This window comes from Triturus cristatus, chromosome 7 (assembly GCF_964204655.1).
Source record: "Triturus cristatus chromosome 7, aTriCri1.1, whole genome shotgun sequence".
NCBI classification, from domain to species: Eukaryota; Metazoa; Chordata; class Amphibia; order Caudata; family Salamandridae; genus Triturus; species Triturus cristatus.
In genome coordinates, this window is record NC_140590.1 from 1,225,902,678 (window position 1) to 1,225,917,969 (window position 15,292).

The 15,292-nt window shown below is 43.2% G+C and overlaps 1 protein-coding gene across 2 annotated transcripts in view; it reads left to right on the top strand.

Moving 5' to 3' along the window:
* LOC146811661 (serine protease 27-like) overlaps positions 1–15,292 on the top strand; it is a 333,108-nt gene that overhangs the window by 70,803 nt on the left and 247,013 nt on the right. Inside the window, exon 3 of one of the 2 annotated variants that reach the window (XM_085618631.1) lies at positions 9,770–9,935. The exons of the other annotated variant lie outside the window; for it this stretch is intronic. Within the exon in view, the coding sequence (XP_085474757.1) occupies positions 9,770–9,935 (166 nt within the window). The remainder of the gene's footprint in view (positions 1–9,769; positions 9,936–15,292) is intronic. 2 annotated transcript variants of the gene reach the window in all.

The window sequence follows — 15,292 nt, forward strand, 5'->3', positions numbered from 1 at the left end:
CCACGTGGCGCTCGGGACGGCCGCTGCCGCTGCCTCACGCGCTGCCTGGAAGCGGCTTCAACTACATGTCCCAGGTGCCCCGGCGCAGTTTGACGCTACCTACGCGCCCGGAGGCGCATTTAACGGCGGCGCTCCCTCGGTGGAGCGGGAAGCTTGAAAAATAAATACCTTTGTGGACGCTTTGTTCTCCTGCTGGACCTGCTGGTGCTCCCTCGGCCCCCCACGTGGCGCTCGGGACGGCCGCTGCCGCTGCCTCACGCGCTGCCTGGAAGCGGCTTCAACTACATGTCCCAGGTGCCCCGGCGCAGTTTGACGCTACCTACGCGCCCGGAGGCGCATTTAACGGCGGTGCTCCCTCGGTGGAGCGGGAAGCTTGAAAAATAAATACCTTTGTGGATGCTTTGTTCTCCTGCTGGACCTGCTGGTGCTCCCTCGGCCCCCCACGTGGCGCTCGGGACGGCCGCTGCCGCTGCCTCACGCGCTGCCTGGAAGCGGCTTCAACTACATGTCCCAGGTGCCCCGGCGCAGTTTGACGCTACCTACGCGCCCGGAGGCGCATTTAACGGCGGCGCTCCATCCGCGTCGCGGGACACGCGCGGGCGACGCCGGGCTAAGCCCGAGCAAAGGGTGGGCCCTCTGAGGCCCTCAGAGGACAGAAGAGACTGGACTGGGCCACGGACTTTGTACGTATAAAGTTCCTTCGAAGTCACCATACTGTGTTGTGTAACGTGGCTATTTGTACGGTCTGGGCAAAGGTGGCCGGTTGTATAGTCCTGGGTGAAAAGGTGCTTGGCTCTAAGGATTACCGTCAGGGTTACTAACATGTCCAAGGTTAAGACGAATAAATCTACTAAGGGGGTCGGTTCTATGGATAACTATTTGGTGCAAAAGGTGACCCAAATTAACAACTCACGCAGAGCTTCCCTAGGGCGGGGTAATGATGATGTTGGGTGTGCTGAATTATCGTCCCCTTTGGTAGTCACAGCTCCTACAGACGGAGTGGTTGAGGAAAGCGGGGTTGCTGTACTCATTGAAGCACAAACACATATAGATTTGATTACTGATGACCTTGAAGTTGCATCTGATTTAATAGAGGAAGAGTCATCACCCCTATCGCCCCAACATAGACCAATGAGACTGTGCAGGAAGGTGCAAGTTAAGCGCATGGGTAATCATTGCAAAAGCAAAACCGGGAGGGGCAATAGAGTCTCTAATAGTGGGGGATTGCAAAAGAATTTAGGTGAGGGTAGTGGTATGGGCGGATTGAGTTCTAATATCGCCCCTGAACCATTAACTCTTCTATTTCACTCACTGGAGGGAAAATTAGAGGCAAAAATTGCAGAATTGATGCAACCTTTGCTAGCGAAATTAGATATTATGGCCTCAGAAGTAGAAAGACTAGGTGGTCTGATAAAATCGCACCTGGCTGGGGCATCAGGCAACTCAGTTGCAGGAAATATTAGGCTAACTCTGGATAACCTGGGATCATCAAAGGGAAGTATATCTAATACTCATTTAGACAGGCAGATTAACACACAAAATACAGAGGTTGTTGTTGATCCTGTCTTACCGGATCCCACGACACTAATAATGCAGAATACCATTAATACGAGATCTTTAGAGGGAAATCTGACTTATACCCACATAAAGAAAAATCGTCATGTAAATCTTCCCCCTGATTGTGCACCTTATGTGGCTGTACTTACGAATGTCCCTCCCATTCAGCCCCAAGCACATCAGGCGTTTGAAGAAAATCATGATTCTTTAAAGAACAGGACGGTTTTCTGGCTTAACAAGAATTGTGGGTTCCCCGTTAAGTATGCAGATCAAATATTAACAACAAGGAGGGTGAGCTGGATTGGTTCATCTAGCAAAACAATAAATGGTGACTGCATTATTATCAATTTTAGGTATCCTCAGCATGCTGCTACAGTTCTTCTTAGAGCTGCTGCATTGGCCAACACTCCCAACTGTATCTGCATACGCCCACTGGGGTTTTTCTATTCCCACTTTATTAGAAATCCACCAACCCCTGGCCCATTCAGATCACGTAGACCCTCACAGTTATTGCCTCCTAATGAGGAATTTGCACATAATGGGGGGTTACAGAGAGGTAATGGTTTCAACATTGTAACCCACAACAGATTTGACGCCCTCTCGGGATTAGAGCTATGTGACTGACAGGAGGTATCCGATGGGCAGGTAACTCGTGGCCTAACGGATACTGATCGTCCGGAATGTATTTTGGCTGTCACCAACCCTAATAACATAATTTCATGGAACATTGCGGGTCTTGGTTCCAAAATGGAGGATTGCAATTGGATTGAGTATATTAAAAAGTACCAAGTTATCTGTTTACAGGAAACCTGGTCAATCGATTGTAATCACTTCCTGGAAGGGTATAAGGCCTACTACGTACCGGCAGTAGCAACTAACAGGGGTAGACCTAAGGGGGGCTTGGTTGTGTTCATATCCATAGTTTTATGTTGTAAGGTTCGGAGAATTACAACAAACCACACTGGCATTATTGGCTTAGTTTTAAATAGAGACAATTGTACGGCCGGTTTGGTCAATTTTTATAATTCTATTAATTGTAGTACCAACTCTAGTCAGATAGTTACATTGCATTCTTTTATTAGTAACTCCATGAAGGGTTGTCTTCATAACCTCATGGTGGTCGGAGATTTTAATGTTCATCCCTGTGGAGACCCTCTCTTTAAATTGATCACAGAATTTAATTGCCCGGACTATGAGAATTTTCATTTTGAGCACACAATTGAGGGGGAACACCTCAATGATATGCTTAATGAGTTAGAATTAACTCCTATGATGGCATTGATGGCCCCAAATAAGCGCTTTGATACCCCAACATTTAACGGGAATGGTAGGGCAACTTTTATAGATTTTATTTTGCTAACACCTGTAATGCAGTCTTTTGTGGGATTCTTCTCTATTGAAGTCAGTGAATTTAGTGACCATAATCCTCTCACTGCTCTCTTGAAGGGACCGCTGATAGTAAAAGAAAGAGTGGAACCCCTTATTGGTAGGGTGAATACCACTGATGGCAGACGCCGTCTGAGATGGTCTATGGTAACCCCTGATCAGCTGTATACTAAAATAAAAACTATTTGTGCTGACGAAATTTCGTTATGCACACAAGTGGATACACTCCCAAACACTATCCTAAATGCCTTCAATAGTTTAGCGGGGAAGGTATCTCAATTACTATCAGTACCCATAAAAAACTCGGATTCTTTAAAAGGCCCAAGGTGGTTTAACAAGGATTGCTCCCTAGCAGCAAAAAACCTAAGAGTAGCATTGTCCTCTAAGCCTAGGATAAAAGCTGATGTCCAGCACTGTAGAATGATCTACAAAAAAACTATTGCAAGACATAAGGAATTTCTCAGGGAAGAGGCGTGGTTAGCAATCTTAGATCCTGCCACCCTTGGAAGTAGTACAGCTTTCTGGGCCTTGATGAGAAAACCATTTCTGACACAGGACCCGGGAAATGGTACTGAAAGTTATATATCTAAGGAAGAGTGGGAAGTGCATTTCAAAAAACTTTATTGCTGCACAGAGGACATGGTTATTAGTACTGACTGCAGTAAAACTGGTGTACAGATTGTTTTTAATAGAGCTGAAGTTTTGGAGGGCATACAGGGAATCACAGGTGGGAAAGCTCCCGGCCCGGACGGGATTCCCCCTGACTTGTACAAATCTGATCCTAGCTTTTGGGCACCGATTTTAGAGTCAGTTTTTAATGCTGCTGCAAAAGAAGGATGTCCACGATCATGGGGTGTCTCCACAATTGTCCCAGTTTTTAAAAAGGGTGACAAGGGCAGCCCACATTGCTATCGACCGATTTCTTTATTAGATTCTATGGTTAAGATTGTAGCAAGAATTGTACTGCAAAGATTGGTTGAGTGGGTGGAGGAAAAGAACATTATGTCCCCCTCGCAGTACGGATTCTGCAAAGGCCGATCAACAACTACTCAATGCCTTAACCTCTTCCTGATCTTAAGCAAATATACCATAATACAGAAAGGTACCATTCACCTTGCCTTTATGGACTTGTCCTCAGCGTTTGACTGTGTCAACCGGTCTAAGCTGTGGCAGTCCATGAGGTCAAAAGGGGTTGATAGCGGTCTGGTTGACTTTTTGGTTGCCCTACACTATAACACCAGTGCTAATGTGAGATATTCCCTGGACTTGAGTGTATCTAATAATTTTAGTATTGGAAAGGGGGTCCGGCAGGGCTGTATCCTGGCCCCCTTTCTTTTTAACTTCTACATTAATGACTTAGATGGGGTGTTGCAAGATGTTCATGCTGACTGTCCCAGAGTTGGTAGGCGAGGAATCCCAAAACTTCTTTATGCAGATGATGCAGTACTTATATCTAGGACCGAGAGGGGCTTGCAATCATTGTTGACAGCATTTAATACATTTATGAGAGATAGAGACCTCTTGGTAAATAACTCTAAATCTTATGTATTGCAAGTTGGTCAGCAACCAAGAAAACCCTTCCAATTTAGGATTGGCGGAGAAATAATCCCTTTAACTAAAACATTTTCTTACCTAGGAGTTCTCTTTGATACAAAATTAAACTGGGAACCTCATCTTGTGAAGAAAAAAGGTGAAATGGTGAGGGTTAACGCGTCAATATTCAACTTTGCAACCAAATTGGGGAAAAAGCCTATCTGTGCAATGTTGAAATTGTACAGTGCTAAGTCTGTGGCAACTGTGTCCTATGGCAGTGAACTTTGGGGGTACGTAAATGGAGAGCAATTACAGATTGTTGAAAATCGTTTTATGAAGCGTCTATTGTGTGTCCCATCCGGTACGGCTAATTTTGTTGTTCATGAGGAGCTGGGGTCCCAATATATATGTGATTTGCTTTCCTTACGCCCTTTGATGTTTTGGCTTAAAATTTGGCTAAATGAGAACATATCCCTAACACACTTAATCATGAAGGACTTTTTGTCACTGGACAAGGCACTGAGTTCTCCTTGGCTAAGCTACCTAAAATCAAACTTTGATAAACTTGGTCGCCCTGAACTCTTCTCCAAACCACAATCAATAACCAGGGGAGATCTGGAGCAAATTAAACAATCTTTTCTGCAGGATAAGAGGATTACGAGAGAAGATGTGGAGCTCCAGAAGCCAAGTGTGAGAAAGTTTGTTATGCTTAAGACCACCGTTGCCATAGAACCATATCTGGAAGGGTCTTTGTCCTCACATGAGAAATTCTTACTGACCAGATTTAGGCTTAATCAATTTCATCACCTGCTTATTCGACCGAAATGTGATATTTTTAATAAACTTGCAGCGCCCTGCGGCTGCGACGGAAAGTCTCCGCAGGATTTGCTGCATTTTATCTTTTTATGTAAATTTTATGAATTTCCTCGCAAATTATATTTAGTGACTCTCTTAAAAAAACTTGGTTTTAAACAAATCAGACCGGCTCTTTTGTACTTGCAGCTTTTGCACAGTGACAGTATTCTCCAAATCAAGGAATTTTTAAAACTATGTATTAGACTGAGAAACTGCCTGGACCAGTGATACCATGTACCTCGTTTTGTGTCCATATTCTGATTGAATTTGTATTTTTCATTTAAATGTTTGTTTGCTTTATGTGATAATGTCTTGTACATTGTTTATGTGTGTCTTTTATGGTTAGCAATAACCGAAATAAAGATTTTTGAACTTGAACTTTGAACTTGAACTTGGATTAAACCCAGATCAGTTGACGGGGGGTGAGTGCTTGCAATGTTCAACACTCCGTCCATCATTTCCTTTGGTTTTGCTGTATTAAGCATCTGACCACATCTTAATATCTCCCCAGGAGCAATGGTTTTGTGGAAATATGTAATCAGGTCATTAAAGTTAATGTGCAGTTGTCTGTGGCTTATGGTTTGGACTGGAATAAAGAACATAAGGCTTTAGTATGGGCAATTAACACTACTTTCAATGTTGTTGAAGGACTGTTTATAAAAGGTCAGGAGGTTGCCACCAAGTTGGTTCATCCTTGGCTGTGCCACTTGAGTGTATCAGAAGAGAAACCTGCAGAATAGTAAACAGGAGCATGCTCAATATGTATGCATCTAACGGTGAGAAAAGAGGCGTCCTGTTTTGGATAATAAAGGGAATTGGGTCTTTGTTAGATTACCTGGTATCATTGCAAAAAGACATTTTAAGTGTTCTGATACCTAGAAGGTTGTACAAGTCAGAAAAACTGGTGGCTACGCTTGAGGATGGAAATGGTGAAATAGGGAGAGATTGTTTTTGAAGAGGAAGGGACCTGATCTTGCACCTGGTGGGAATGAGTCCGGTAGGGTCTGCATTCCATGTCAAATAAGTGTTGAGAGCACCGATGGAGAGGGAACCGGCGAGGAGACTTTGGGCCAGATGTAGGTAAAATCAAATTTGCGAATCCTTAATAGCGAATTTTACAGATTCGCTATTAAGGACTCACAAAATTGAATGTCGGTAGGAATCGCTAAAATATTAGCGATTCCTTAATATTCCTTAATAACAAATCACAAATTGAGATTAGCTAATAAGGAATACCTACCCATTCATTCTTATTGGCTAGGAGGCCCATAGGAATGAATGGGAAGATATTCACTATTAGCGATTTTGCTATTAAAGAATGGCAAATAGCAGGCGCTATTTCAAGGGTGCCAGGGTGTCAAAAGGACACCCTGTTGCACCCCTGAAATGTACATGTGTGCACATGTGGCGCACATACATGCCCTAAGGGCATGAATGTGTGCCACATGGCACTTTAAAAAAAGCAAAAAAGTGTTTTTTTTTTTAAAGGCAATCGCTAATTACCACCAACTTGAAGTTGGTGGTAATTAGAGATTCCTTAAGTCTAAAGTGCACTTACTTTTCTGCTACTTACATTGCATTTAAGGAATCGCAATTTCTGATTCCTTAAATGCAAGAGCAAAAAAAGGAATCGCAATTTTGCGATTCCTTATTTGGCTAGTAGGTTTAAACTCACCTACATGGCTCACAGCCAAATAGCGATCGCAAATGCTGTAATTTGGCTAATTTCAGCGTTGCCAATCACTATTTGGCCACCTACATCTGGCCCTTTGTGACTATGTTCCTTTTAAGCATCAGTATATTGCTCATTGGGGTCAGTTAAATTGTTCAGTTGTCATGTATGAAGGGAAAGATGTACTAGATCTTAAGGAGTTGTATACGATTGACTGTAGCATGTTAGGGAATTGTAGTGGGGGGTGTTGTCCTGATAAGTGAGGGGGTTTGAACTCAATCGACAGCTGCTGTTTCTCTATTCCCTGCCGGTCGCATGTTTTAATTTGCATTAAATGTTTGTGATTTGCCCTTGGCTCGATTAATCCTCGGCGAGACCTTTTCAATTAGGTACTTTCAAGTGGCCATGGAACATATTTATGGTACCTCAAAGATGCTGGGTGGTCATGTGTACGTACTTATTTGAGCTGTTTCATCTCTATGGTTAAGTATTTGAGCAATTTAGCAATGGCTTCTAACTGAATTGTTCGGCTTAATCCTTTCTCGTATAAACTACAGGTGTAAAGGGGATATCGTCTTTCAGGCTGAAAGATAGAAAATGGAGGAAGACTCTATTTTACCGAGAAACGGAACATGACATTTTGTTCTAATACTACAGAAGGAAACCGGGCTGAGGGGAATTACAATCTAGCACCTAATACTTGCAGAGCGTGGATTTGGATAGACAATACGTCTATTTTTTTTTTAAATTACACCTTACACTTGAAGTCGATGGAGCGTGTGTGCTGCCCTAGCAGCTTATGGGTGGAAATCTGTATAGTTCAACTAACTCGTGACAAAGTAAGCGTACGCGACTAAAGTTAGTTGATTTCTAATAAAACGTAGCATTCGGTATGGTTTTTATGAAACAATACTGGGTTTACAAAAGTAATGAACGTGAATCCAAGTCAAAAACAATAAGTTAGATTGTGACAAACCTAGGGTGACCTCCTTTACAACACACAGATGTCAATAACAACCCTGAGACCCCACTACCTCAGGATAAAGGGGTGTCAAACAATAACAACAACCTCGTGTTTCTTTATAACAGACCAGTTTGCTGACTGCATCTCAAACGCTGGTCCCAAGGTCAATCCCGCATACAGCACCCACCACTTGCCAGAGAACTCCCCAACGCCCTCCGCTGTTAATGGACCTCCCGTAGTACCTGCATTCGAGTCCCCGTGAGCAGCGGTAGCAGACAGAAGCCGGCCACGTGGAGCGAGGGCCCGGCTCAGCACACCAGTGAGCCTTCCGAAAGCCGCCATGGTCAACGTGTCAATGAAGGACCCTTGCACTGAAAAGAACTTCTGGTATGAAAGGGTCGACTTTCATCCCTGGTGGAAATAGATCCTGTTCGCCACACAAGGTCAAACCACGCATTACTGTTGGCCATCTTGGAAAGGCATAGGCATACCTTTACATTCCACACCTCAAGACAGCAGCGGCGATCTCGGAACAGGCCACTTTACGCTTTTTTGAAAGCAGTGGCCTGGCTTTTTGCAGAAGTTTCATTTGATTTGCCACTTTACTCTCACCGACAACCATCTTTGAATGGGATCCATTGAAAACAAGCCTTTGCAATGCAATAGGACTTGGATTTATGCGAGACCTATTGCATTGGAAACGGGAGTGCGGGCGTGAGAAGGCATGAATGGGAGTGCACAGGAGGGGGGCCCCAAGAAGTCACGGACTGCGCGGGGGGCAGGACAGGAAAAAAATAGTGTTCGGAGTAAAGGGGCCAGTAACCATGGAAGGAGACAAATGACGACATGGCCGTTATGGGGAGGGACTAACAAGCCTAAAACCAATCTGAAGGCAGCATTTAGGACCTAATCCAATGAAAAAGGTGGGCGGAGCTTGCACAAAGCTTCCACACTATACTAAATACAGCATGCCTCGCAAAGCAAGCAGCAAATGCGCTGCAAAGCTAGCCTCGACCTAAAAAGGATGCTACCAAGTGAAAGAAGATGTGCAGTTTGCAATGAGTCATGAACATTTTCAAATGTCATTTAATTTTCATGAATGCTGCGTGCCCCTTTTGGGAACTAATATTGAGGGGTCCGTTTAGTAAGCTGTTTTAATAGGATTGAATTCTTGCACAGCGATTGCTTCTTCCCAAAAAATGAAATATTGGCTCCTTATATTTAAATCCATTAAACGTTCTTATCGTTTTGAAAAATATTGTGTGATTTTAATTGGCAATACATTGATTTGCTCTGTCCATCACTGTCTGTTGCACCCGTTTAGCTTCTGTGCTCCTTTTTTGACTGCTCCATGGACCAGTCCGTGTTGCATCTGTTAGTGATTGTTGCATTCATTGTTGACATTGGCATCCCATAGTTGCTGTTAAAACTGGTAATTGATTGTTTTACGTATTAACTATTTTTTGTGGTGATTTTACACCCACAGGCCTGTTGCTGATTTGTACACCTACTGACATCAATTGCTTTTGTGCCTGTTTGCTGCACTGTAGCTTCCAGTAATGGCTGTTGCAGACATTCATGATTGCTGAAGCCATTAAAATTGGTTACTTTCACCCAATGACTTCTCAATTCCTGCCTTCCAATTGGAACAAGGGTTTAAAGGTTAGGGAGCACAGCAATTTAAGTTGTGTTCAAAGCACATTTGCCTTTACGCAAATGAAGACTGATTTCCCAAGTCTCCATTATGAATCTTGATCTGATACCTGCCCTGTGTTATCAATATTTGTTTTGTTTTTTTGTAGTTTGCGGCACACCAGTGGTTTCCAGCCGTATTGTGGGCGGCCAGAATGCCGGGAATGGGGAGTGGCCATGGCAGGCCAGTGTGCAGGTGAACGGACGGCATGTTTGTGGAGGGACTCTAATCACAAACAATTGGGTGGTGTCGGCGGCACACTGCTACTACGGTCTGTAAGTACAGTGGTTGTAAAACAAAACCCATGCATTTTCAGAATTGTCTACAAAAGAGTCCTGAAAGCAAGTGCATGAGAAGACAGTGTAAATGATCTGACCAGCCTTCGTTGTATTTTTGTTAAAGGCATGATAAATTGATTATGTTCTCATGTTCTTTACCTTTATTTTTATCTGGGTCTACAAGTCATTTGTTGGACCTGGCCACCCCATTTCTTCTTTTGACCTACTGCTCCACCCTCAATTGGAGGTTTCTGGCCCACCAGTCAGTCTGTCCAAATTTGGACAAACGCTGCTCCAAATATTCCTGTATTTCCTGAATCACCTTAATCGATTTAGAGCTTATTTCCTCCTTATGGCAATTCCTCAGCCAGATGAAATAACCCTCCTCAAATGTGTTACTTTTGTCCTTGTTCAATGTTTTTCTTCGGGACACATTTTTCCACCACTGCTTTGATCTTACTTTTCTGAGTCAGGAAATGAGATGCATTTCATGTTAATAGGTATGCAGTTCCTAACTGGTAAAGGGGTGACAGGTCAGCTAGGTGGGTATATGTCCTTACTTAATAGTAGGAGGAAAGGGGAATTCCTCCTTTGAGAATTAGTGCCCTCACACACCCAGCTAGGTGTCATGCTTCATTATAGGGCTTGCTCCTCGTCAGGTCGGCGCTGCAATACCTGACGGGCTCTGTATGAGGGTGCTCTTTGGTGAAGATCTTTTATTCCATGTCGTTTGGTGCTCTGGGTGTGGGTGGCCTAAAGGTGTAGATGTAAGGAGTGAGGGTCAGTGGACATAGGGGGGTTAAAATAGGAAATGGAAGTCCAAACAAGAAAAGGTTTAATTAATATGGCTTCCAACCTGGTTAAAAATAATGTGGCACACTCCTGACATAATGTGACAGGATACCGCTCTCAATCATGTGGTCAACATGTTTCTTGCCTGGTTGTCTTACAATCTAGTGCCAATTCGTCAGGACCAAGAAAAAAGCTATCTACATGTAGTGGTTGTCTGGTCTATTGTCCCTGATAAACCACATAAAACATCTCGGATGTGGTACCTGTAGTTGTGATGACCAACCTAATGAGATAAAATAAAAAAGTATTAACGACAAAGAGAATTGATGCAGTTCAATAACACGTGTGTTCCCTAAGACAGTCCCTGTGCACAATGCACACAGTGATGAATATAAAATCAGTAGTGGTATGGTACTCGTGCCCAGTGGATTCGTCACTCATTCATGAGATGCTGGTTGTTAATTAAAAAACGGGGTGATTAGGAGCACTCCCTATGATGAAGCACGACACCCAGAGGGGTGTGTGAGGGCCCTACTTCCAAAAGGAGGAATTCCCTTTCCTCCTACTATTAAGTGAGGACATATGACCAACTAGTTGACCTGTCTCCCCTTTACCAGTTAGGAACTGCATACCTTTTTTCGATTGACCTCATTTGAGCATGTATGCTGGACCTTTGAAAAGCCCCTAGTACCCCCTTCTTTGATCAAAAATGCATTCCATGTTGCCAAATATTGATGCGGTAAGAACAACAATTGATCCTGACGTACCTCTTCTGAAAACACAAGAGGCAAATGGACTCTTAAAAAGATTCATAACGTCATCAACTGAGATTTATCATAAGTGTTTAAAAAAGAGTCAGATACTTTTCAAACATACACCAGGTAGAAAGAAGAAAGACAACAGGTTTAGCAATGAAATAATCTCCTTTTTATATTCTTGTTTATAGAAATCTCATATTCAATAAAACATTTAGACGGTTGTTTAAAAAAGAAGGTGCAAGTAAAGTGCTTGTGTGTGAAGTGGGTGGAAAAATAATATTCAGAAAAAGAACAGTTTGGAGATCATAGTATCTTAATTATACATTGATAACACTTGTTGCAATATTGAATTCGAAATGTAAACCAGTGTTCATTGGCCTGTTCACAACACATCTCAATTTTAGTCTCGCATGTCTTGTTTTTTGCGAAATTCTTCTGTTATTTGGAATGCATCTTCTTGTTACGTGAGGGATAGATGTACTGTATTCCAGGCTGTAAAGTAGGGGTGTTGACATTTTGACCCAACTTGGGCAAAGACGTAAAGTTTTAACCTCCACATGCGGGTCTTCATCAGGACAACGGAAAGGACAACCTAAATAAAATGAAAGAATATTAAAGCCCGTCTCCCTAGTGTGTGAGACGTAATATAATCAATATTGGGTAAATTTAGTAACTGACCATGGATGGTGCTTGAAAAGGAAATCCTGGTCAGTTCAACACTCCCAGCACGTGGGTAGTCCTTAATACAAGAATGGATCGGATCAAAGGTGTGGGTAGTCTGTGAACACAAATGGTTCACGGTGTAAAAGACCTAAAAAGGGGGTAAGGACATTGAAAATAGAAGTCTGATGGCTGTAGACATACCACTGCACTCAAGGAGAACCGCGTTTCTCCATTGGAGGTTGTAAAGGAAGAACTGAGTTACACTTAAGGTTCAGGGCAGGAGATGCTTGACAATGATGGGTGATATCTGAATGATTAAATAGGAAAGGTCCAGATAAATACTGGGGTGGACCTGCACCATCTGTAAAAGTAAATGTGTCACGAGGTCGGAGACACCCTTAAGGTTAGTAGTCTCGCGGCTTGTAGATTTACCACCACATTTGTGAGGAACTCCATTGGCATTTCTGAAAGAGGACCTGAGTTATTGCTTAGTATTCAGTACATAGCAGTGGTTGCTAACCAATAGTGGGTGATTCTAAATGATTAAATAGAAAGGATCCAAATTAGTCATGGGTTGGAGTTGTAACATCGTAAAGTCACAGGGCCAAGACCTCATGATCTATTAGTAGAGTGCCAGACAGTGTTATTTCCTGATTCTCGGTGCTGAGCGGGAGCTCCTGTCCGTGTCGTGTCTAGAGAGAGATGTTCGTCATAAGACCAGCGGTAGAAGTAATCCCAATGTGCACGTTTCGGGTGCATGTTCATAACGTCAATTGGCAATGGAAGCTGCAGCCGTACGGCTGTCCTAATCATGACCGGTCCAAAGAAAGACTTAATTCTCTAGCGGTATAGGAAAGTAGTATAGCGTAAATGATGGCAGGCATATGCCAATCCGCGTCCTATGTTGATCATTATGTGGAGCTGCGTTAATCTCCAAACAATACAATTCATGAAAACTGGCAAGGTTGCTTCCATTGGCAATTGACGTCGTCTGCGTGCACGCGAAACGTGCACACTGCGATTACTTCACCGCTGGTCTTTCGATGCGCATCTCTCTCTAGACACAACCCGGACAGGAGCGCCTGCTCTGTGCCGATTGGAAGCCGAGAATCCGGTTATAGCACTGTCTGGCTCTCTCTTAGCAGATCATTGGGCTTTGGCCCTGTGACTTTACGATGTTACAACTCCAACCTATAACAAATTTGGATCCTTTCTATTTAATCATTTAGAATAATCTGCTATTGGTTAGCAACCACTGCTATGTACTGAAAACTAAGAGGTAACTCAGCTCCTCTTCCTGAACCACCAATGGAGCAACGGGGTTCCTCACTAATGCCGTGGTAAGTCTTCAAGCCGTGAGACTACTACCCTTAAAGGTGCTTCCCACCTCGTGACACATTTGTTTACAGATGGTGCAGGTCCAACCCAGTATTTATCTGGACCTTTCCTATTTAATCATTCAGATATCAACCGTGACTGGCAAGTATCTCCTGCCCTGAACTGAACGCTAAGTGATAAACTCAGTTCTTCCTTTACAACTGCCAATGGAGCAACGCGGTTCCCCTTGAGTGCGGTGGTAAGTCTACAGGTCTTTCACCCCATGTTATATTTGTGTTAACAGACCACCCACTCCTTTGACCTGATCCATTCTTGTATTAAGGACTACCCACGTGCTGGGAGTGTTGAACTGACCAGGATTGCCTTTCAGGCACCAACCACAATCAGTTACTTCATTTACCCAATATTGATTATGTTACGATTCACACACCAGGGAGGAGGGCTTTAATATCCTTTCATTTTTTTTAGATTGTCCTTTCTATTGTCCCGATGAAGACATGCATGCGGAGGTTAAAACTTTCGGGTCCAAACGTCAACACCCCTACGCTACGGCCTGGAATACAGTATTTCTATCCCTCACGTAACAAGAAGTTGCATTCCAAATAACAGAAGCAACTCTCCTAAAACAAGACACGTGAGACTTGAATTGTATTGTGAACAGTCTAATGAACACTGGTTTACTTCTTGAAATCAATATTGCAACCAGTGCTAGCAATATAGAATGAAGACACTATGATCTCCAAACTGTTCTTTTTCAGAACTTTCTTTTTCCACCCACTTCACACATGAGCACTTTCCTTGCACATTCTTTTTAAAACAACCATCTAAATGTTTTATTGAATGAGATTTCTTTAAACAAAAATATAAAAAGATTTCATCCATAAATATTTTGTTTTTGTTGTTGCTCCCTGGTGTATGTTTGAAGAGTATCTGACTCTTATTTAAGCAATTATGATAAATCTCTGTTTGGAAATTCTTGCATGTGCCACACTTTGTACCATACATGCCATTTCTCCTCACTTCAATCCTTCTATTGTGTTTTTCATCAATATCCTTTCTGAATGGACGGAGCGCTGAAACTTTTCAGACTCTCACCCCCAGTCACTATTAGATCTGGCTTGAAATCCACCATCGTTCTTTTTCTCACTTTGCCACCCCAGTTCAGACCCGGCCATATGCAAATCAGTCCTGACTATCTAATAGTGAGTGGGGTGAGTGTCTGAAACGTTTCAGCGATCCGTCCATCGTCTTATTGTGTTTGCATTGTTCGCCCTAAGGTCGCAGGGTATGCCCAGACCTGGGTCCCTTGCTCACTTTGCGACAGGATTGAAGCTAGCCTGACTGATGAGGATGTGTTACTCCGAAACCTGTCCCAGGATGCTTGTTTCCGGTCCAGGGAAGACCTGGTTTGGCAGTTCGGGCTGGACTGTTCCCATGAGGAACAGGGTCAAGACTGATTTGCATATGGCTGGGTCTGAACTGGGGTGGTGCAGTAAGCTAAATAGTAATGATGGATTTAGCCAAGATTTAATAGTGACTGGGGAAGAGTGTCTGAAACATTTCAGCGCTCTTTCCATCATCCTATTGCACAGATAAAGCAGTACCGAAGAAGGCCAATGAAGGTTCACTTGCATAATTCAAAAGGGGCAGCACTAGAGCTCTTGCCACCCTAATCCTCTGAGGATCACTCAAATAAGGAAATACTACCCTCAACAGTGAGTGGTAGCAGAAACTGATGTTTCAATTTGTCTGTGGTGTAACCTTCTAAGGACAATTCTTCACCGGTATTCCCATGCTTTTAAG